General features: G+C 45.6%; 1 protein-coding gene across 9 annotated transcripts in view; it reads right to left on the bottom strand.

Moving 5' to 3' along the window:
- Nucleotides 1-4330: 4330 nt before the first annotated feature.
- Nucleotides 4331-21885, bottom strand: part of ATP11C (ATPase phospholipid transporting 11C (ATP11C blood group)) — a 102200-nt gene continuing 84645 nt past the window's right edge. For 4 of the 9 annotated variants that reach the window (XM_081178944.1, XM_081178948.1, XM_081178943.1 and 1 more), the window contains exon 29: nucleotides 4331-7923. In XM_081178944.1, the coding sequence (XP_081035070.1) occupies nucleotides 7783-7923 (141 nt within the window). In that variant the 3' untranslated portion in view covers nucleotides 4331-7782. Of the gene's footprint in view, nucleotides 7924-13351; nucleotides 13557-17122; nucleotides 17212-21885 lie in introns of those variants that run through there. The other 5 variants (XM_081178949.1, XM_081178945.1, XR_014003985.1 and 2 more) reach the window with 4 other exon arrangements.

Genomic DNA, 21885 nt, shown 5'->3' with positions numbered 1-21885 from the left:
GGCTTTTCCTTTACTGTAAGGGGCTAACCGTGCATCAGAGCCACCTTGCCATAGAAGCCAACTCCTACAGACCAACAAGAGATCTCCCCTCCCAATAAAATATGAGGGGGGCAGCCCCCCCCCCAGTTGATGGGCATTACCATTCAAATTGTGTGTGTACTGTGTCATGTGATTATGTGGGACGGGGCTTACCTGCTGCCACCCCCATTTTATTCAAATTGGCACCCCTTGTGCCAGCTCTCAAAGCGCCTCTAGAAACGCAAGGTGCACTTCTTAGGTAGATACTTTGTCCACTTAGCTCAGGACTGTCTGTACTAACAGGATTGTGTGTCTCAAGAGTTTCAGGCTGGGGAGGGGGTTAAAAGCTGCTTTAGGCTATGTCAGATCTCTGGCTCACCTAGGTCAGCCCTACCTGGAGATCCAGGAAACCGAACCTGTGATGCACCAGCACGCACCCCTTAAATGATAATTTTAGACTCTAGTCTTCACAATGCTGAAAAGGGGAAATATTTAAGTAATCTAAGAAGCTGCCTTATGCAGAGCCAGATCATGGGACAATCTAGCTCAGTACAGTGGTGGACCTTGGAGTCAGCAGCGCCCTGTGGGCTGCCAAAATTCAGCTACCTCCACTTCTTGCCTTCCACTTTATGTACATCATATTCAGAACTTTAAATTGTGCTTTTATATCAAATTTCATTTTCTGCATATACTGTAATGTTTTACTGTTGCTATGTCCATTGGCTAATGCGAATAAAGTTTTTTTTAATAATCTCTTTCTATGTACATCATATATGCAGCATCCTCGAGGCTTCGCACCCAGTAAGACCGAACCAGTTGCGCTACCCTAAATCTGCATCTGCTCAGAACTGTCTATGACTATCAGAGGCTCTCGAGGGTTCCAGGCAGGGTGACTGTCCCAGACCTACCTGGAGATGCCAAGGGTTGAACCTTGGTGCCTTTCTGGATGCAAAGAGGGTGCTCTGCCACTGAGTTGCAGCCTTTCCCCAAAGTCTAACCTGGATTGAGCTCCTTGCATCCAAAAGGATGTGCTCTAACCACTGAGCTCTGGTCCTCCTTCCACTTTTAACATTATCTGCAAGCAAATAACTTCAGTTCAGCACTGTAGGGAGATTCACCTGCAGGATTTCTGCCTGGCACTCTCAGCTGTTATAGAAGTCCAGAACTCCTGCCAGTAAAGGGAAGACAGCTTATGGCAGTGAGCACCATCTGTTCATCGCATACTGGACGTTCCTTGTGTCAGTCCAACGAAAGAGAGAAAGAATGCCCTAAAACACACTTCTCCTTCTTTAAAAAAAACAAAGCACTTTCACATTGCCACTCCGTAACCTTAGAACCATGTTTAGCAGCATACAAAAATAATGAAGGATAATGTATTTAAAATTCCCAACAAATATTATTGTTGGGTTTTTTTTAAGTACCAACCATCCCTGCTTTTAACAGTGCAGTCCTATGCATGTTTAGTGATAGAAGGAAGTAGAACAGCCAGATGAATCACTGCTCTGCTTTTCAATTAGGTATGCGCATGTTGAGTGTGGTGGAATGTTAACTGTATATAGCAGCTTTGTTCCAAGTTCTATGTAAGCTGTCATTTCACATCAAAAAAGTTTGTGGGGGAAAGGCACTTATGTCCTGCGTGGGCTGTATAATTATGCTGCTGCTTCTTTTTTTACATTAGAGGTTCGGAAATTTGACAGGCAGACACTGCCCTCATTCTTTTTAGAGAAAGTTATTATCATTTTTTGTTCTTATTCAAATGGAGGAGGGATGGAATTTTGATCCTGTTTCCTGAAGAAGCTTTCAATCTATTGAAGCGATATACATAGCTGCTCCTCTACCAAATTGGATTTGGGGTGGTGGTGTTCATTTTACCAAATAGTCATACCTCCTGTTACGTTTCCTTCATGGTACGTTATTTCAGGTTACGTCCTGTGGCAACCCGGAAGTACCGGAAAGGGTTACTTCCGGGTTTCGCCGCTCACGCATGCGCAGACATGCAAAAATGACATCACGCGCATGCACAGAAGCACCAAATCATAACCCGTGCATGCGCAGATGCGCTGCTACGGGTTGTGCTCTTTTCATGTTGCAAACGGGCCTCCTGTTCGCAACCTGAGGTACCACTGTACTGCTACTCCAGTCTCTTTGTACTACTGTGTCCATGGAATACACCATGTGGCTGAGCCACTGTAGTATTTGTTTGAAACTGGAGTAGAAATAGGTACTCCTCCCCCCCCCCCCCGAGTATTTTGCATTTGAGCATCCCAATGCCCTGTTAAAATATGATTTTAGTTCCATCCTCCCAACTGCTCCTGGCTTTTGAACCACTGATACTTCTCTGGGTTTTTAAATATTGTTTTTTGGGGGATACTGCTTTCTTTCATGCAGTTAAAATGCTGTGGAAACAGCCCCTATATACAGCTGCAAAAAAGGTGAGAGAAATGAAAGGACACAGCAAGTGTTGCCTGTAGTCTTACAAATACATTTGCAAAATTGCTAGACCCCCTAAGAGAAATTGGCTTAGCTGGCTGACCTGCAACCTAAAAATGGGGAGGAAGGGGAAGCATTTTTTCAATGCTTCTGTGCCGATAAGTGATTTTACCTGGCTGTGGACAAGAAGCTATTTTCAAGCTGGAAGATGTGATTATGGTCTGGGTCTGCAAGCGAAAGAGTAAAGTGAAGGGGGAGCAGCATTACCCACTGCCACCCCCCACATGCTTTGCTAGGGTTGCCATATATCTGGAATTTCCCAGGCATATACAGAATACCGCATTCATCAGCAGCGTCCAAGTGGAAATCAGCTAAACGTCTGGGAAAATCTGAACATATGGCTGCCCATGTCAGCAGTGCCTGTTTTGCCAATTTTCCCTTAAAATAGCTCAAAAATAGCATTTTTGTGTGATTTGTGCTTATTACACAGAAAAGTCAGGTTCACTTAAGACAGGGGTCCTCAGACTTTTTAAACTAAGACACTGTTGGGGGTCGGACTATACTTTGAAGAAAATATGAATTCCAATGCACACTGCACATATTTTATTTCTAGTGCACAAAAAACAGGAAAAATACAATATTTAAAATGAAGAACGATTTAAATCAACATAAACATATATATATATATATATATATATATATATATATATATATATATATATATTCAAAATTCAAGTATCTTTAATATGGTCAATGACCAACATATACTTATATATACATATAATTTAAATTATTTCGACTGTGTCAGACCAATAAGTATTTCAATGGGAAGTATGGGCCTGCTTTTGGCAAATGAGATGGTTCCATATTTGTCACTGCTAGTTGCAGCAAGTGATGCAAGTATTCATCAGTTAGTCTGGATCTGGTTGGAGATTTCAGATGTTACATTCGGGAAAAAGTCTGTTCACAGACATAGGTGCTGCCAAAGATGGTTGCAAATTTGAGTGCATGGTTCTGAGATTAAGATATGTCTCAGAGAGGAGCTTGATTTGAATGCGTCTCATTGAGGTTTGTGGGGAACCACAGACCTTAAGCTCCAGGGAGAAAAAATCTGGGGTGGAAATTCAGTAACTGCTCAGTCCCACTTCGGGAGCGGAGATTCGGATGAACCCATCAAAGCCTGCCTCCACCTGGGCTCGTCTTGGATGGCAGGTAGACGTTTACTTGCAAGCAACCCGATGCTGAGGAGTTGCGAGCTAGCGTGCCTTGGATCGCAGCCCAGCTCCCAAGCACTTTTCCCAGGACAAAAACTCGCTAGGATGATGGCCGCCGTCTTTTTCCTCGGACGCGATCCCCAGTGGCCCCAAGGGTGTTTCCTCATGAGCAAGCACTGGAGCCCTGCGCTCCTTGTGAGTGACCTTCTTCCCCCTTTCCCTGCCTTCTGAGCATAGCTCACCATTGTTGTGCAGGCTGCCGCAGGCAACGGAGGGTGAGCCTGGCTGGAGGAGGCGGTGGTTGGGGCCGCCGAGCTGGGCTGCAAGGATAACAGGGCTGGATCAGGTGGAGAGGGCGGCGGAGCACAGGGCATGAGCGAGCAGCATGGTGGCTGGTGATTGAGGGAGGCGGACACGTGGGGAGAGACAGGCTTCAAGGCAAGGCAGGGCCAGGAGGGGGAAATCCTGACCTGCCTCTTTCCCTCCCGCCTGCTCTGCTTAAAGGCACCGTGGAGCAAGCTCTCCAAAGTGCTTTGAGTCTCCTCAATGGCATCGCAGCGGGTTCTGCAATGGCTGGGCAGGCCGGATTTAGGACCCTGGCGGGCTGGATTCGGCCCGCGTCCCATAGTTTGAGGACCCCTGACTTAAGACAACAAACTTCACCAAGCTCAATCAGAACATACCAAAGTTTATTGATTATTTCAAAACAAAACAAAAAAAAAGGTTTGTTTTCATAAGGGAAAAAAAGGAGCGAGTTGCATTCATAAAAGTTAACATTCACATTCCATTGTCATTATATAAAGCAACATGAACGTATAAAATTGCAGTTGAAGTGATAAAAATTAAGAATGCAGTCCTGCTGGGTTTTCGCAAGAAGCTGAAAAATGCATCTTAAAATCTGTATATATAATTTTACACCCTCCCCCCCACCCTGTATTTACAAAAACAAATGAACAAATGTATTTTCCAGAAGTTCTGCTTCAGATTTAAGTCAGGCAAGTTTCAAGATATTGACACAAGTCTCTTTGGACTGGTGTGGCACAGGTGCAAAGCTGAATTTAATTTTTTGTTTGCTTATTCTGTGTCACTGACCATATGCAAATTTTCAGCAACAATTATATTGCCTTGGGAAGAGGGAGAGAAGCCACCAGCCACACTTAGTTGCTGGAAAATACAGAATGAAGTGCAGAGAAGGTTAGTATTGATTAAGGCCCGGTCTATGCAGAGAGCAGATCACCTGGGAAAACTGCAGCAGAACTATACCATGTTAGAATGAGTTTCCCATGAAAAGGAGCACATCAGGGAGCTGTTTAGGCCATTTCTCTCTAAAATCCAGTTTTCCATGTGAAGCAAGTCTGACCACCATCCCACTGGAGGACACAATGGATGGGGATTCAATTGGGAGATCCCCCATCTCCTATCTAAAGTCCATTTTTTAAGCACCCACCCCCATCTTTTCTGTGTTGAAGGCCAGACCAAACCCATCATTTTACAAATGGGATTTCAAAGAAGCCATCTTTCCTCTTTTCTTCCTCCAAGGCTTTGCATAAATCTCAATGAACTGCTAGGTTCACGTTACTTTCGGGTGGACTGGGCTGAAATGAAACTGTCTCTGAGGCGGCTTGGTATTTTCGAAAGCAACAAAATGCAGAAACCGTACTTTGGTAAACTTACCAAATTAATGTTACTTGGGGGTAGGGAGGGTGGTTGGAAGGGTGATAAGCTTGAGGCTTCTCCTGACTCACTTTGAATAAAAAGCATCCCCCCCTCAAAAAAAAACAACAAAAAACCCCAACAACAAAACCACAATAAAACCACCACACTCCTCGAACTAAAATAAATGGGAGGTGCAGAGTGAATCCTCATCACAACCACTAGGCAAAAGGCTGCCTGTAGGGAGCCTGCCACCCCCCAGGTGTTGTGGACCACAACTCCCATAATCCTTTATCACTAGTCATGTGGGCTGGGGCTGATGGCAGCTTTGGTCCAATAACATCTGGGGGGCTTCAAGGTTCTCCTTCCCTGATACAGAGAACATTAGAGCTGAACATTTCAGCACTAGCACTGGAGAAGTCACAAAAGCACTGATTGAAATATGCATATAAACATCCCTCCCAAATGGTTTGGCACTCAGGCCACCGTTCAAGATACCTTTGGGACCTATCTGGGCACTGCAGGTGAGACATGGGTCAAATTAAGAACCGTTATTCCAAGAGTGGCAAGAGCCACACCACTGGTTTCTTTCCCGAGAGATGTGGGTCATTGCCAGCCTCCCCAGTAACATCTAGCAATTCTCCAATATGTCCTTTGTAGGCACAGCGGAAGTGAGAAGTTCTGATTTACTGGCCCCGTTTTTTTAAAAAAGAGGTGGCAATGGGGAAAGAATGAGCAAAGGAAGACTGAACCTCGATTAAATGCTGGGGAGTTTTAGGAGCAGCCCCAGTCGCCACATGCCACATCATCACAGGCTCAGATCTGCTACAAAAACGTTTTAACTGGCCCATACATATGCCCTACTGTTGTGGAATTGCTTGCTGCTGGTGAATATCCTTTGCCTTGCATAGAAGCAATGTGTGAACCGAAGCTTACACTCTTTTAACTTGAATCGTAAATTCCAAACCAGTTTTCTACAGGGCCTCTTCTACCGTTGCAGGAAGTGCTGAAGTTGTGTGCAACACTCACGGTAAAGGAGAGGGCGGGGGGGGGGGGGGAACCCGTGGTGCTCTGTGTCCACTGCATGTGCCCAAACGAGCCACATCAGACACTACATGGCGGCAAACGCATGCACCCACTAGACACGTGCAGCTAAAGGCATGCTTGGCGTTGCACATGCAAAATAGCGCCAGGTGCCCACATTGAAAGGATTCTGCAGGGGACGTCTTTGAAACCTATTGTTGGAATTGGCCATTAAGATGTGCCACACTTTGGAGGAGATTGAAGGTGATGCGTCTCCTGCCTCCCTTCACAGAACAGAAGGGATAACAGTACAGGCTGTTTTAGGTTCTGCATCCCACACTCTTTCAAAAAAAGAGGGAGGGAGGGCTGATGTCCCATGGGTTGGACCTGCCACCCGCTCAACAGAATATGGAAGAGGAGGACAAGGTTAGCACAGCAAAGAACCCATGGCTTGCATCCTTCGACGGTGCTCGGGACACTGACTTGAGCTTGTGAAGAAGTCATACATTCTAGGCAATGTGGCAACCTCCATCCAAAAGGCAGGTGCGCAAGCCCATCACAGCAGAAGTCAAAGCAGGTCAGAAAACGCAGGTCCCACATTTTCACACAGCCAAAGGACATCAATCTAGAGTTTGGGTGGGTGGGGGGAATAGGTGCATGTTCACTTTGGCTGTGAGATACCTGTTTGGTGGGAGAAGAGAGAGCCTGGACAAAGGACACATTTCAAAAAGGTGGGAATTAACCTCAGGTTTTGAGATGGATGTAGATGTCTGGGAGAATGGGTGCTTCACTTGTTTTGTTTTTCAGGTGTTCCTGATGGGTCGGATTGGATGGGAGAAAAAAAATGGGGTGTGTGTGTTTTCTCTAAATGTCCACATTGTCCCTTTAAAAGGGTATGGCACAACTTTCTCATTAGAGGAACTGGGGTGGCAATGGGGGAAATTAAGATTCCACCAACAAACATCGTTTATGGCTTAGCAACAGAATGGTTACCTACCAAAAATTCCTAGTGCTATTTTGGGGGAACTGTAACATACCACTTGTTCTATATCTTTGGTTGGGAGAGCCATGCACAGCCCTTCCTCTTCCTTGGACAAGGGTGAAGATGGCTGAACAGAGGACAGATCATCCATTGCAGTGGGCAAAAAGCTCACACAATTCTTGTCATCAAAACAGCCGGGTTGCTTTCTCAAAACTTGCATTAGGAAGGGGGAGGAACAGATGAAAAGGATGGCACCCCCGTTTATGTTGATTTTTTTTTCTAAAAAAAAAATCACAATGCAAACCAAAGGTCCTCTTAAAAAAAAGAAAGCAAAAAAAGCCTAACCAAAATATAGAACCATTTGTATTTTTCTTCTTTTTCTTTTTCTGGTGGGCCTGATTTGCTTCCAAGCGTTCATTTTTGACTCCGAGAGTGCTGTCCGTTTAGAACTGTGTGCTGGGGTTAAAATCTTTGCATCTGAAGTATCCTGAGATGGCAACGTTCTGCAAAATTAGTCACGGAGCTCCCTGGCTTTCCTTCAGAGGTGTAGCTGTTCCCCCGCGGTTTGTAGGACAACAGCATCGGCAGCTCCAGGGGGTTAGGCTGTAAAAAAAGAAAGGGGGGGGAGAAGGAGGGCAGGGGTTGGGAAGAAAGAGAGAGAAATTCAGCTTAAGTTGTTATTGTTGTCAACATGGACCAGGAAGGGAAAGAAACAGATACAGCAGAGTGGCACCATGTCAGAAATCAAGGCTTAGAATTTGCAAGGAGTTAAAGAGCTACATGATTTGGAAAGGGGTTGGGGAGGGAAAATGCCAAACCAAATTCGTAATTAAGCAGATAAGCGCTATGATTAGAATTCTGGGAGCTGTAGTTTGTTAAGGGTGCTTCCCCCCCACTCCCAGACCTACACATCCCCATGTGTTTTATCAGTCAATCTCAGGGCACTCTGCAAATTGCAGCCCTGTGAGGGGAAACAGGGTCTCCCAGCAAACCTCTACTCCCTTGGTGAACTACAGTTCCCACAGTTCTTTGGGGAAAGCCATTGCTCTTTAAAGTGGCATCCTAGTACTTTAGACGTACGCTGGGGGTGTGGCTAGTGGGGTTAGCAGAGCATCATGTGCATTCAAACGGGTTAATTGTGCAACTCCGTTTAGGGAAGGACCTCCGCACAGTGCTAAAACACATGCTTCGCATGCTCCTTTGCTTTGCTGTGATTATCACAGGATGTTTCATGCCTCTGTGAGCAGCCACATCCCCTTCATGGGATGGGATGGGATTCTTTCATTCGCCAAGCTGAGGGGCAAGGTGAGGAGGGAACGCCTGAGACTGCCAGAAAATAAAAAGCTTGGGTGCCACCTAGCGTTGAAGGGAAGGTTTGCTCTCTTGTTTTTTCCCCAAGTATGAAATCTCACCTCACCTCACCTTTCTGCTAACCACGGCAGCTTTCCACACTGCCCACTTAACAAAGCTGCCTAGATATAAATGCAAGCTATCTACAGATATAAATGCAAGCTATCTACAGTTCTATCTACAGTTCTTCATGTGCCTCCTCTTTGAGAGGTCCAGAGGGTGGCAACACGAGAATGGGGCCTTCTCTGCAGTGGCTCCCCGTCTGTGGAATGCTCTCCCCAGGGAAGTTCGCCTGGTGCTTTCATTATACACCTTTAGGCGCCAGGCAAAAACATTCCTTTTTAACCAGGCCTTTTGGTTGATTTGATTGACATCCTAGGCCCATTTAAAATGTGGGGGTTTTTTGGGGGGGTGCTATTGGGTGGTTGTTGTTTTTACAGTCATACCTTGGGTTAAATATGCTTCGAGTTGAGCGCATTCGAGCTGTGCTCCTCAGCAACCCGGAAGTAACAGAGCACGTTACTTCCAGGTTTCGCCGCTTGCGCATGCGCACACTCAAAATGACATCATGTGCATGTGCAGACGTGCCGTCGCTAGTTACGTTTACCTCTAGATGTGAACAGAGCTCCAGAACGGATCCCGTTCGTATCTAGAGGTACCACTGTATTTTGATTATGAATTTTGTGTTTTTATATTTTGATTTTTTTCTGTGAAGATGCCCTGAGACCTGCTGGTATAAGGCGGTACTGTATATATATATATATATATACTGTATACTGTATATATATATATACTGTATACTGTATATTCATATACTGTATACTGTATATTCATATACTGTATACTATATATTCAATAAATAAATAAATAATAAAGACAGAGTTTATTTTAAGGAAGATGTCACTGTGCAAATCTGCCTCACTGGTTTCCTTTGTGTTTATTTGTTTTAAGAGGCAATGGTGGAGCTATTTAACTTTTATGAGACTGATTCCTATCTGCTCTCTGATCAACAAATGATGGTATGTCATTTTATTGCTCAGTGCAAGTCACCCAAGTTACATTGTAGAATGACAGGGTGTCCTCCACGTATTTTGTGGTTTTATATCTTGATTTTACTCTGTGAACTGCCCTGAGACCCTGGGTATGGGGCGGTATATTAATTCAACTAACAACAACAACAATACTCTAGAGGTGGGGAACACTGGGCCCTGCCATTGCTGCTGAACAACTCCTATCTTCCTTGTCCACTGGCCATGCTTGCTTGGGCTGATGGGAGTTGTAGAGTTCAGCAACATCTGGAAGGCCAAAATACCCCCCACGCCTTCCCTAATAGCAAACCCATGTTCCCAGGTACCAATCCTTACTTGGCCAAAACAGCACCATCCACAGACAAGGAGATTCTCCCAGCTGGCCTGCAATGACTGAACTCTGGTATTGGTCTCTCTCTTTCCCCACACTTTATATTTAACTGATGGGACAGACGGGAATTTCAGAAATTGTAACAGGGATGGAGCATCCTTGGGACTCTCCTCAGTCACTGTTGCATATTTCTGACTTTGCACCTTCCTCTGGTGTTTCTGCCTGGCTGGAATGTGTCCTGAACTCCCATAACACCTCCCTGCTTGCCTGGATGGATAGAGAGGGTTGGGTGTAGAAACTAGAGCACGGCACAAAAGTGGCTTCATGTTCATTGCTCCACTCCCTTGCAGTGATGCTGGCCTAAGGAAAGCACAACAAACTGAGCTTCACTAGGCCAATGTATTGGGTTGTGGCCAATGTAGAGCAGTATACTTGTTCTGTTGTTGGATGTCATTTTGCAGAAGGGAATACATAAGCAGGTGGATGGCAACTTTGCTGAACCATTTCCCACCAATGCAGCTTTTGTGTTGGATTCCTCTGTTGTGCAACATTAAAACTCACCTGTCTGCAAACGCAATAATCCTTGCATTAACAAAAAGAATGAAGTCCATTATTTATTATTGTTCTTAATTATCAATGGATATTCTTATAGTTGTGTTTAGCTGTTCTTGATTTGTTTTCCATTTGGAAGGCAGATTCTAGCATTTTATAATAAATACATTTTAAAACAAGCAAGCAAACAAACAAACAAACAAACAAACAAACAAACAAACAAACAAACAAACAAACAATGACTTGGTGCTTCATGCCCCCATATTATGTAACAGAGGAAAAACTTGAAAACAGAGATGACTATCATGGGCATGAAATGGACCATATGCATCTACAGGGTGATATTTTAAATGGAAATAGGAAGGTGATTGGTTTGGCATTCTTCCCTCTTCGTTACATGTGGCAATTAACACACTTTTGAGAATCAAAAACATTTAGGAAGGAGTTGCGTGCAGTGTGTGAGGAATACACAACAGACACAGAATCCACAGACAGATGGACTCATGTTATTCTATATCAACAGGCAATCAAAGCCAGGTGATGTCAAAATACAGAGATTTTGCAAGTCTTATTCAGATAGGACCAGCATGCAGCTAGCAGTTAAACACCATCAAATCATTTAAACACCTCACAAGTGCAATGCCAGAATACTTGGGAAGTCAATGGAAGCCAGTTGTTCTTTCCTTCCAATTGAAATGTTCACTTCTGAAGTCACCAAGAAACCAACATGGATTCATTGATGCTTAAAACTGAGCACAATTCTCCAAGGCTCTACACACCACTTTGCACACTGGCACATTAAGTGCACTTAATGTAACAGAAAAAGCAGTAGAAGTGGTGTCTGCCATAAAACCTGCGCGAGTGAACCCAACTGGAATAGAAGCCACACATCCCCCAATCCCAAAGGTCTCCAAGGCTTGGGTGAAAAAGGAGCTAGGTAAAGGTAAAGGGACCCCTGACCATTAGCTCCAGTCATGGCCGACTCTGGGGTTGTGGCGCTCATCTCACTTTACTGGCCGAGGGAGCCGGCGTACAGCTTCCGGGTCATGTGGCCGGCATGACTAAGCCACTTCTGGCGAACCAGAGCAGCGCACGGAAATGCCGTTTACCTTCCCGCCAGAGTGGTACCTATTTATCTACTTGCACTTTGACGTGATTTCGAACTGCTAGGTTGGCAGGAGCAGGGACCGAGCAACGGGAGCTCACCCCGTCGCAGGGATTCGAACCACCGACTTTCTGATCAGCAAGTCCTAGGCTTTGTGGTTTAACCCACAGTGCCACCCGCGAGTGAACCCAACTGGAATAGAAGCCACACATCCCACAATCCCAAAGGTCTCCAAGGCTTGGGTGAAAAAGGAGCTAACTTTCCTCAAAAAGCAGCCTTCCTGTATAACCAGCTGCTGAATAACTATCACCATACAAAGGTTCTTTCTAAAAGGATTCACGTACAAAGGCCACCGATATCCTAAACACAGTAACTACAATCTTGTGGCTCAGGATGTTGACACAGTCAAGACAGAATGAACGAAGGCAAAATGAGTTGGGCTTATTAACATTTTTAAGGGGGGGGGGGAGAAAAAAAAGGACAAACAGAAGGACCTTCTGCATAAAGAACAGATCCCACTTCCACTGGCTGTAGCTCATCTGCTGATTGCACAAAAAACTGGAAGGGTTTGGATAATTTGCAGTTGCCCATGGGCCACAAGCAGCCCATGAGGGTTGTTTTACCGGCCCACGAGCTGCCCCTGACCGAGCCGCCCGCTCGGCGAGTTCCCATGCACTGCACTAAACTGGCGCAGCTCAGGGACTCGCTTCCATGGCGCCAGAAATTGTGTCTGCGCAGACGACGGAAATCACGAGCGTGCGCGATCTGGCCCGTGGAGAGTTCTCCGCTGGAGTGAACCGGCCCAGGCGAGGTAAACCTTGCCAACCCCTGCTTTATAGCATGCATATCAGAAATGGGCTCAGGCATGCAATCTTCGGGAATTATGGCAGGGTATATTAGGCTAACTTCTGCACCTTATTCTCGTGAGAGATGAGGATTTTTCCCTCCCCCTTTTACTGTATGGGGGCTTCTCATGTTGTTATACTGGAAAAATCAAATGAAAGCATTTACATAGTAAAATAATAATAACAATTGCATGCAAATTCTGTCCATCCCTTCATCTGTGTACTTCAGTTTTGACAACAAAGGTTTCAGGGAACTGGGGATGTCTCACGGTTTTTATGGCCAGGGTTGGGGGTATCTGGCAGCTCCCCAGGCTTTCATGGCTCCAGGAATGAGAGAAGTAGCCACAGGTTGAGGGACCTGTGGAAAAGGGCAACAAAGACACAAAAGTGTGCAGAAGTCAAGAAGCAAACCAGGCTCCTCTGGCTTCTGGGCCCTTTTGCAGAAAAAATATCCATGCATCTCCAAACACCTTCTAAACCTCATTCAAGATGGCCACAAAGCTTTTACTGAACGAAAAGCTTTCAGTGCTCTGGCCTGTGCTAGATATTAGGTTAAAAAGAGAAGAGGGGAACACCCCTCCCTCCCGCTTCTGGTTATCTTGCTTTTAATAAAAACATCTCCACTAAAAAAGAAGAAGAAAATCCAAAACTCCCAAATGGCACCCAAAACCCATATGGCAGGCATTGTACCTGGCGATGTTTGGCAAGGAGGGTCGCCAGCCCCAGTGGCTGAGATTACAAGAATCACATTTTAATTGATTTCAGGGATCACTTGGTTAATCCATGCCTTCCCAGGCCCTAATTCTCGAGAACAGGATACCTGTCACAATACATTAGATTCGTCTGAGAAGGTTCTTAAAAGGAGAGGTCTGACTGACGGTCTGGTCGGCACTGAACTGGCTGCAATCCTAGGGCGCCCTCTTTTCTGCAAAGGGTGAGGCAAACAGAGTATAAAGCACGTGAAAATGCAACAGATGATCTGGGCAAAGCGAGGTTAACAAGGCAACGCAACTGAGCTCCGGAAGCTAAAATGGAAACAAAAAACGTTAAAAGGAAAGGGTGGCAGGGGAGGGGTGGGGGTGGGGGGGTGGAGAGACAGCACACAACTTACTGTGAGAAAAGCGGACCAGTTTGTGAAGAAGAAAATCGCCTTCCCAGATATCAACTGAGAAGCATGTGGTTCATTTTCACAACTCCACTCAATGCAGCAGAGAAAGAAAGCCTCACCCTATTGGCTTTCTGCTCCGTTCAGAGTGTGGGGGAAATACAGGTTACATGCCTTCAACCACTACCTGCTATCCCCCACCTGAGAGGCCTCACTGATTCTGAGTTCCATCTTCTTAAGGACCTGCCTAGTAAATTAACTAGGATTCTCTGTGTACTAGCCTCACAGGCCCCTTCATGGATAGGAGGGAATGTCAGGGTGCAACACTGGCCCCCATTATCACCTAGAGATATGAAGCCTCTGGACTGGCCAGGCCTTGTAAAATGTATAGGCCATCAGCCACCTATAGAATCGTGGAGTTGGAAGGGACCCTGACAGCCATCTAGTTCAACCCCCTACAATCCAGTTTGAAACCATACCAGACTCTGCTTAGCTTTGCAAATGTGCTGGAAGTTATATTGCTGCAGTCTTGCGGCTGTCCGTTCCAGCTCAACAAAAAGGTTCATGTCTATATTTCGAAAAGGTGTCTAAGCAACATTAATGCAAGCACTAGCCTAAGCTTAGGGAAAAAGCTGTTCCACTACAGGGGCCACCACAGAAAAGGCCCTCCCTCTAGCGACCACTGGCTATATTCCCATAGGCTTCGGCATGACAAGGCAGGCCTCACCAAGTAATTGTAATGGTGGAGAGTTTTTTTTTGTTTTTTTTTGCCCAGGGGGCCAGGTATTCATCTTCCGCACCCTGGCGGGGTAACTTTGTCAGGTGGGTGGGACACCCAACTGTCAAAGGGGTGGGGGAGATGTTGCTCAAGCAGGTTTGAACTCCCTGTGTGCTACCTGATGGCAGGGAGTTCAGCCCTGCTTTGTGCAGGGCTTGGCTGAGCCAGCCAGTTCCCAGCAGGCATTCACTAGCTCACCTGAAATGAAAAGGGGTGAACTCCCTGCATCAGCAGACATGCAGGAAGTTTTTTCCTGCTTTATGAAGCCGCATCTTTACCAGCCCAACATCTGACACAAGTGTGGTTTAGGGGGAATCTGCCTCACAGGCCAAATGGGGAGGCCTGGTGACCCAAGTCTAGCCCATGGGCTGAAGGTCCCCCCACACCTGATGAACAGCAATGATACCTGAAGTGGTGCAAAAACAAATTAAGACATTATAGGTCAGTACCAACACCTGGCCCAGTAGCTTATCTACAATCAGTGTTAATTCCTTTAAGAGTGATAGGCTGCCCCAGTAAGTAGCTTAGCGGCTGAATTTTCCATTATCTAGCAGCTTCCTGGCCAGCCTTTCACAAAACTGAGTAATAACAGCAACAATAATTTTATTATTTATACCCCACCCATTTGGGTGTCTACCAACAGAACACCAAAAACAGAATAAAACTTCAAACATTAAAAACTTCCCTAAACAAGGCTGCCTTCAGATGTCTTCTGAAAGTCAGGATAGTTGCTTATTTCCTAGACACCTGATGGGAGGGTGTTCCACAGGGCGGGTGCCACTGTTGAGAAGGCCCTCTGCCTGGTTTCCTGTATGGAACTATGTTATGGAGCTATGGGTGGCATTTTAATAGCATATATACATTTATTTTTGTTAGGATTTTGAATACTGCGCAATCCTGCCCTGCAATCATCAGATGAAGAGCAGTCTAGGAATTAAGCTAATAGCACTGAAGTAAATGGGGTGTTAGGGGAGGGGTTGTACCTCTTGTGGGGGAACATGTCATGTTGCTTCCGGGGTAGTTCATCCCCACTCTGCTCAATTTTACCCGTGGACTGCCATCTGTCCAGATTTTAATTTGCTCTGAACTCATTTTAAGATGTATTTTAGCTAACTGATTGCCTGTTTATATGTTCTTTGTATACTGGCTGGGGTGGGCAGGGTACAAATAAAAATTTATTATTATGAGGAGTTCCTAGAAGTTGTCAGCACGTGAGAGTGTCCACACCCTGAGAATGGCTTCAACCGGCCAGCAAAACCAGGTGAGGGCAGCTGATGGGTCCCAAGCCCTCAGTGAGATAGGGACTAGCTCATCAGTCTGGGAAGGAAAACTCTTGATCCTAAACCTCTGCTGCCTTGTGGGATAACTTTGGGAGAACAAAAAGCTAAGGAGTAAACCCTACACTAATCCAGAGTGGAGACCCTAAGATGGTTGGATAGCACCTTGTACACCTCCTTCTGGCAACTTCTGCAGCCAAGCTGGTGCCAAATGTCTTGCTCTGCTTTTTCCTGGACCACATCAGGGAGGCTGAGGGAGGCGGGGCTTGTTGCTTGGGCAGCCCAGGGCCTCCATGTACACTGCCCAGGCTTGCGCCTCAGAGAGGTCACTCTCTGGTGATGCTAGTGCAGAAGAAACAACATGGGAGGCAGCAGTTATGAGTTACTGGCAGGCGCTGTGCTTCTCCAGTGGTTTGATTTCACACACACACACCCTGGAGGTGCGCTCCACTGTCTCTCGAGACAGATCCATGCCAACAACAAACTAATGCAATTAAAAAAAAAAAGTGTTTCCCCACCTTCAGTCTGAAATGGTACATTATCTTCCGCCCCGGAGCTCCACCACTGCATCCCATTGAAAGGGCCGTCTGGCAGCCGACCTGGGTGAGCTGACTCCACCAATGAGGGAGGGTGGAGGTAGGGAGGAGAAAACACTGGACAGGCAGGGGTAATGGTCCTATCTGTGGTATTTGCTTTAGTTTTTGTATTTCCTCCAAGGAGCTCAAGGTGACGCATTTGGCTCTGTTATCTCCATGCTATCCTCAACCCACCAACCCTGCAATGTAAAATTGTGGAGAATTGTGGAGTTGGAAGGGACCTTGAGGTATCATCTAGTCCAACTTCATGCAATGCAGCTGGCACACACAGGGTTCGAACCTGCAAACTTGACATTGTCAGCACTATTGTTAGCAACTGCTAGGCTGATAGGTGGTGAGTTTATGTGTAAAGTGCCTTGAGTCCCGTTAGGGGAAAAGCTGGGGTGGAAATAAATTGATAATGATGATGAAGTCGATGATACTGGTTACTGGCCCAAGGTCATCCAGTGAGCTTCCTGGCGGGAGTGGGGATTTGAATGCAAGTCTAATACCCTAACCATTACACCACCACGGGCTCTTCCATGGATGGTTCAGTCACAAAAGCTGGTCAATGCTGGCAGCTGCAATCTCCAAGCAGTCAGCTTCAGAGCCTTGTCAGGCACAAAGACAGCTGGGCTATTGGGGAGGGGGGAGATTGGGATGCCTTTGGGGAAGGGGAGAGATGGAACGACAGGAGGAAGCAATGGACAGTGAAAAGCAGAAATGCAAGGAGATGCATCTTCAAAAGGAAAAGGCAAGACACACACACACATTATCAAGGAGGTTATATGCGTAGAGAGAAAGGAAAGCAGCTAAGTGGCTCAAGGGTTTCCAATTATTAGAGAAGAAAGATCACCTTATTCATTCAGAGAAGCTGTGATTGCTGGAAGTTTGAGAGAGCACGAAGATAGTAGATGTTCCCGAGGAAGGAAGGCGCCGCGTTACCTGGTTCAGAAGGGCACAAAAGAAAAAAGGGGGAGATTTCAAAGAGGCAGGGGGGTAGGTGGGGGCAGAAAGGAATGCGGGGACAGGCGGGGGGGGGGGGAGCAAGAGAGAGAGAAATTACAAATGAACTTTCCACTCAAATATCTCCTCAACATGGGGGAAGGCGCTGTTAATAAAAACCAGGGAAAACAGAATATGTTGAGATAGAGAAGCACTGAAGAGTTAGAGACAAGAGAGCAGCAGTTTTTAAACAGGAAGACTTGGGGAACAAAAGCACAGCGACTGAAGCTGATTTGTTCTGAAATAGGCCAGAGGGAGGAGGGGAGGCTTTTAAAAAAATCAGTTTATCCAGAGCAGGCAAAAAAAGGGGAGGGGAGGGAACCTTTATCTGTATTGCATTTTAAAAAAATGTGTATGTAATCTTTTACACTCAGGAATCAGCCCTGCTGGCTCCAGCAGAACGCCCATCTCGTTTCCAGGCATCTTGTTTCCAAAGGTGACCAGCCAAATACTTTTGGATTGTTTCCGTTTCCTGAACGGGGGTGGAGGGCTAATACAATTATTGGTGGTGTGTGTGCATATGTATATGTATATGTATATGTGTGATATATAGATAGCTATATAGATCTATATAGATCTATATAGATCTATATAGATCATCTATGCGTGCACCTGAATATGGGCGCTTCCCTGGGGCTGCATTTAACTCTTGGTGCCATTGGCCAGAGCATGGTCCGAAGGCACATGGCATCATCGCCTCGTCTGATGGATCTGGGACATGTCAGTGTCAGGGTGGGTGATCACTAGGGAACCACATATCCTCTGCCTTGGTTGGGTTCCACGACAGACAAAAAGGTGGAATGTAAACATGACAAAAAATATTATTATTTTTCAAAATAAAATAAAGGACCTCTCCCCTCCAAGATTTTGTCTAACCCTTAAGAGTTTCAGTGTAAAAAGAAATGCAGGATAGCTAGCAAACTTTGCCATAAGGTAACCTATTACCATTCCAGATGATGGACTCTAGCTCTCATCAACCACAGCTATGGTGGTCGGTGATGGGAACTACAGCCTAGCAACACCTAGAACAGCGTTTGTCACACTTGGGGGCCCCAGCTGTTGTTGGACTACAACTGCTATCATCCCTGACTACTGGTCCCGCTAGCTAGAGATGATGGGATTAGTAGTCCAAAAACAGCTGGAGACCCAAGTTTGAGAAGTACTGGCCTAGAGAGTGCCACTTTGACTACGCCTCTCATATGGAAGGTGCTGCCACAGAGGAAGGAACATTCTTTTGTCTACCGTCAAGTCGATTTCATTGGGTGACTCTGTCTCTTTTCTGGGGGCAGAAGAAAGGTGTATCAAACTTCACTTGCTCTCTTCTCCCAATTTTTGTAAAACTCTGCCATGTTCCTAGAACATGGGGAGAGGAAGCTGGTACACTGAGGTGTTACTGAATTCAACTGCTGTCAGACGCAGTCAACATGGCCAGCCGGTCAAGGATGAGGAGAGCTACTATAGTTCACCAACATCTGAAGGGCCACAGATTTCGTATCTTTGCTTTAGCCTTTCAAGAGGGAAAATGCTCTACCACCTCAGTTCCCACTCACTTGGGTTGCATTTTCACACACCTTTGTTTTTTTAGATTGGCCAACCAAAGAAGTTGAATACGTCACACAATACTATACTGTGATACCAGTTGTCTCTTTTTCCCCCAGATAAATCTTTCACAAGAAAATCTTCTCAATTGGCAGAACTGATCATTTCTCTTGGGCAGACTGCATAAAAATTCGAGGATCAAAGTACAAAACCCTTTTATCATTTTACAGCTTGAATAAAACAGCCACATATAATATTTATTCAAGCTGTAAAATGAGAAAAGGATTTTGTCCTTTGAACTGAAAAACCTCCTTTCTCCTTCCATAAGTGCCTCAGACTCCATACAGGGTTATATACAGTTGCATATAATTTTAGGTAGTCTGCTTCTGGAGGCACCGTCATTGAATTTTGTTCCAATGAACAATCATCTCATTAAGTTCACAGGAAATCCTGGTTTGCAGAAGTTGGCTGTGCACAGCACTGATTGGCTGGAACCTGGAACATTGTGAACACCCCCTTTCTTCCCAGAGCAGTTTTGCAAGTCTTCTCCCCGCTCAACTGTGCTCTGTATAAAAAATAAATTGAAGGAACTGACTGTAATAAAAAGAACTAGAACACAGATTTTAAGAGGGAAGTGAACTGTCTGTCTCTCTTGGACTCCACACCAAGAGAGAACACAAGCACACAACAAAGCCAGTTGTGCTATTTGTTCATCCCAGTTTAATGTTGGGAACCCTAACTTGGTGCCTGGGGGCACCACGGATCCTTCTTGGTGTCTGCCAATACCCACTATCCCACCCACCCACTCCTCTCTCCCTCTCTTTTCAAAGAGTATTTTCATTTTGGGGAAAGGGTGTTTGGTTGGGCTTAGGGATGAATAAGCCAATTGCAGTTTCTCTGAGTTTCGCATACTCCCAGTCATATTTTCAGTTCTCCTCACTTGTCTTTGTGAAAATTCATCAATATTGCAGTGTCACTTGCAATATTGCAACCATGATATACAAATGCTTGCAATTTTGCCTAATACACACATTTTGCAAAGCAATCGCCCCTAACATACAGCATTTCACATGCACAATTTACGTTACGCATTTTTTAAATACGTTACTTGACTGGGTAACTGCATTGCAAAATGCAGAGAACTGCAAATTTCAAAGGGTGATGGAGTTTTAGTTATTCTTTCAGAAAGTGCAAAATAGGTAGGTACGCACTTAAACCCAAACTGAGCTGAACTTCTTCCCCATCCCTAGTTGGGGTTGTGCTGAACCAAAGGTGAACCACTCCAGAAGCTTTGCTAATGCCATCTTGGTAGTCAAGATAACCCCACAATTAACTGGTAGTTGCTGTAGCAAGGAGCTCATATATGTTTATATTCACTTGCTTTGATATACGCTAATTGGCTGACTTTGATGCTATCCTTATCTGTGGGCTTCGGGTGCTGGGCTCTGAGCCCAGAAACAGGAACTCTCTGTAAGATTTGGGTGCTTGCCACCTATGTCCTCTTCTAGTAAGGTGAAGTGACGGGAAGTCCTGGCCAAAGTGACGTATGCTACTTGGTGTATAAAGAAACATATGCACGTTTACTTGGGCACGGACAAGCCATCTCCTTGCTGCGGTGACAGTTCCATGTCTGTAAAGGCTGGCAGGCTGATTTGCTGTTGATCTACACCTTTCTTTTAATAAAGCACTAGAACTGATCTCTCTGGCGTTTTTGGCATCCATCCTTGATACCCCTGCACCCAACCACTCCCACAACCCCTCCTTTGGTCTGGTGGATCAAGACGGGGTGATGCCTGGCTTTTTGTTTGTGTGTGTTTCAGTGTTTTGGCCTTTTCATGAAAGGGGAAGGTCTGAGGTTTTCTTTTGTGAACTGGATACATTGTGATGCCCACAACGGACTGCAGTCGTACCTTGGTTCTTGAATGGAATCTGTTCCGGAAGTTTGAAAACCAAGGCACAACTTCCGATTGGCTGCACGAGCTTCCTGCACCCAATTGGAAGCTGCAGAAGCTGCATAAGACATTCGGCTTCCAAAAAAGTTTGCAAATTGGAACACTCACTTCTTAGTTTACGGCGTTTGGAAGCCAAAACGTTTGAATTGCAGGGCATTTGAGAACCAAGATATGACTGTATTACATCCATGCCTTTGGGGGGAAAGTATTTAATCTGACCTCCAAAATCACTAAACAATCTATTCCTCCCAATTCAGCCAGGGCTGGTGGGAGTCAGGAATATCTGGAGGGTCACAGGTCCCCACCCTGGCTCTACAGGGTGCAGGGATGTTGCTGTGCAACAAGTCTGCAGTCCTATTTGGCCATTAACCCTTACAGGGTTTGCAACTGCCTGCTCATCAACCCCACCACTTCTGGTGCAGTGCTCTTGCCTGGTCCTGCCTCCTTCCATGGGCTGGATGGTGTGGTTTGAAGCAGGGAGCAGCAGTGCCGGAGCATGCCACTGGAGAACAGCCAAGAAGGACACAATGCCCTGTGTCCCCCACAAAAAACCCTGTGCCTGGAGAGGCAACTCTATGTGGAAAGGTTGCCCACATGACTTGGAACCCTGATGCAATTTCCCCACCTTTTAAACCCCTTAGGAAACTGTCAGGGGACCTGCCTACTATTTGCCCCTAAATGTGCTGTTAATGTAACTTGAAAGAGGGAAATGTTGCCCCCCCCCCCCGGCCATCTGCCGGTCAGAAAACACAGCAGAATTAGTGGATTCAATGTGTCAAGGGCAATAACAACAACAAAAACTTACTGTGGAGTGTTCAAAGCACTTCACATCACACCAATGTTTGTACCAATCACCCCAAAAACATATGGGTGGGGAGCTGAGCCAAAGGCTGTCCTGTGAAACTGCAGTCTGAACTGGAAACCTTTGCTCAGTTTTAGCCACTGCCCTCTGCTGGCAAAGCTACCTTGCATAGTACTCCTTCGACTGACAGGTACCCATCAAAAGCGTCTACAGCCTCCTCTATTTATTTTGGGGTACTTTAATAATAATGCTATTGTGCCTTTTTTATACTTTAGCAAAGACAACTCTTTGACATGTTAATTGTGTATAAAGTTTACTGTA

This window comes from Podarcis bocagei (assembly GCF_964188305.1).
Source record: "Podarcis bocagei genome assembly, chromosome: Z".
In the NCBI taxonomy this organism is placed as follows: domain Eukaryota; kingdom Metazoa; phylum Chordata; class Lepidosauria; order Squamata; family Lacertidae; genus Podarcis; species Podarcis bocagei.
The sequence above is the reverse complement of the archived record's forward strand: the minus strand, read 5'-3'. Positions and strand labels throughout refer to the sequence as shown.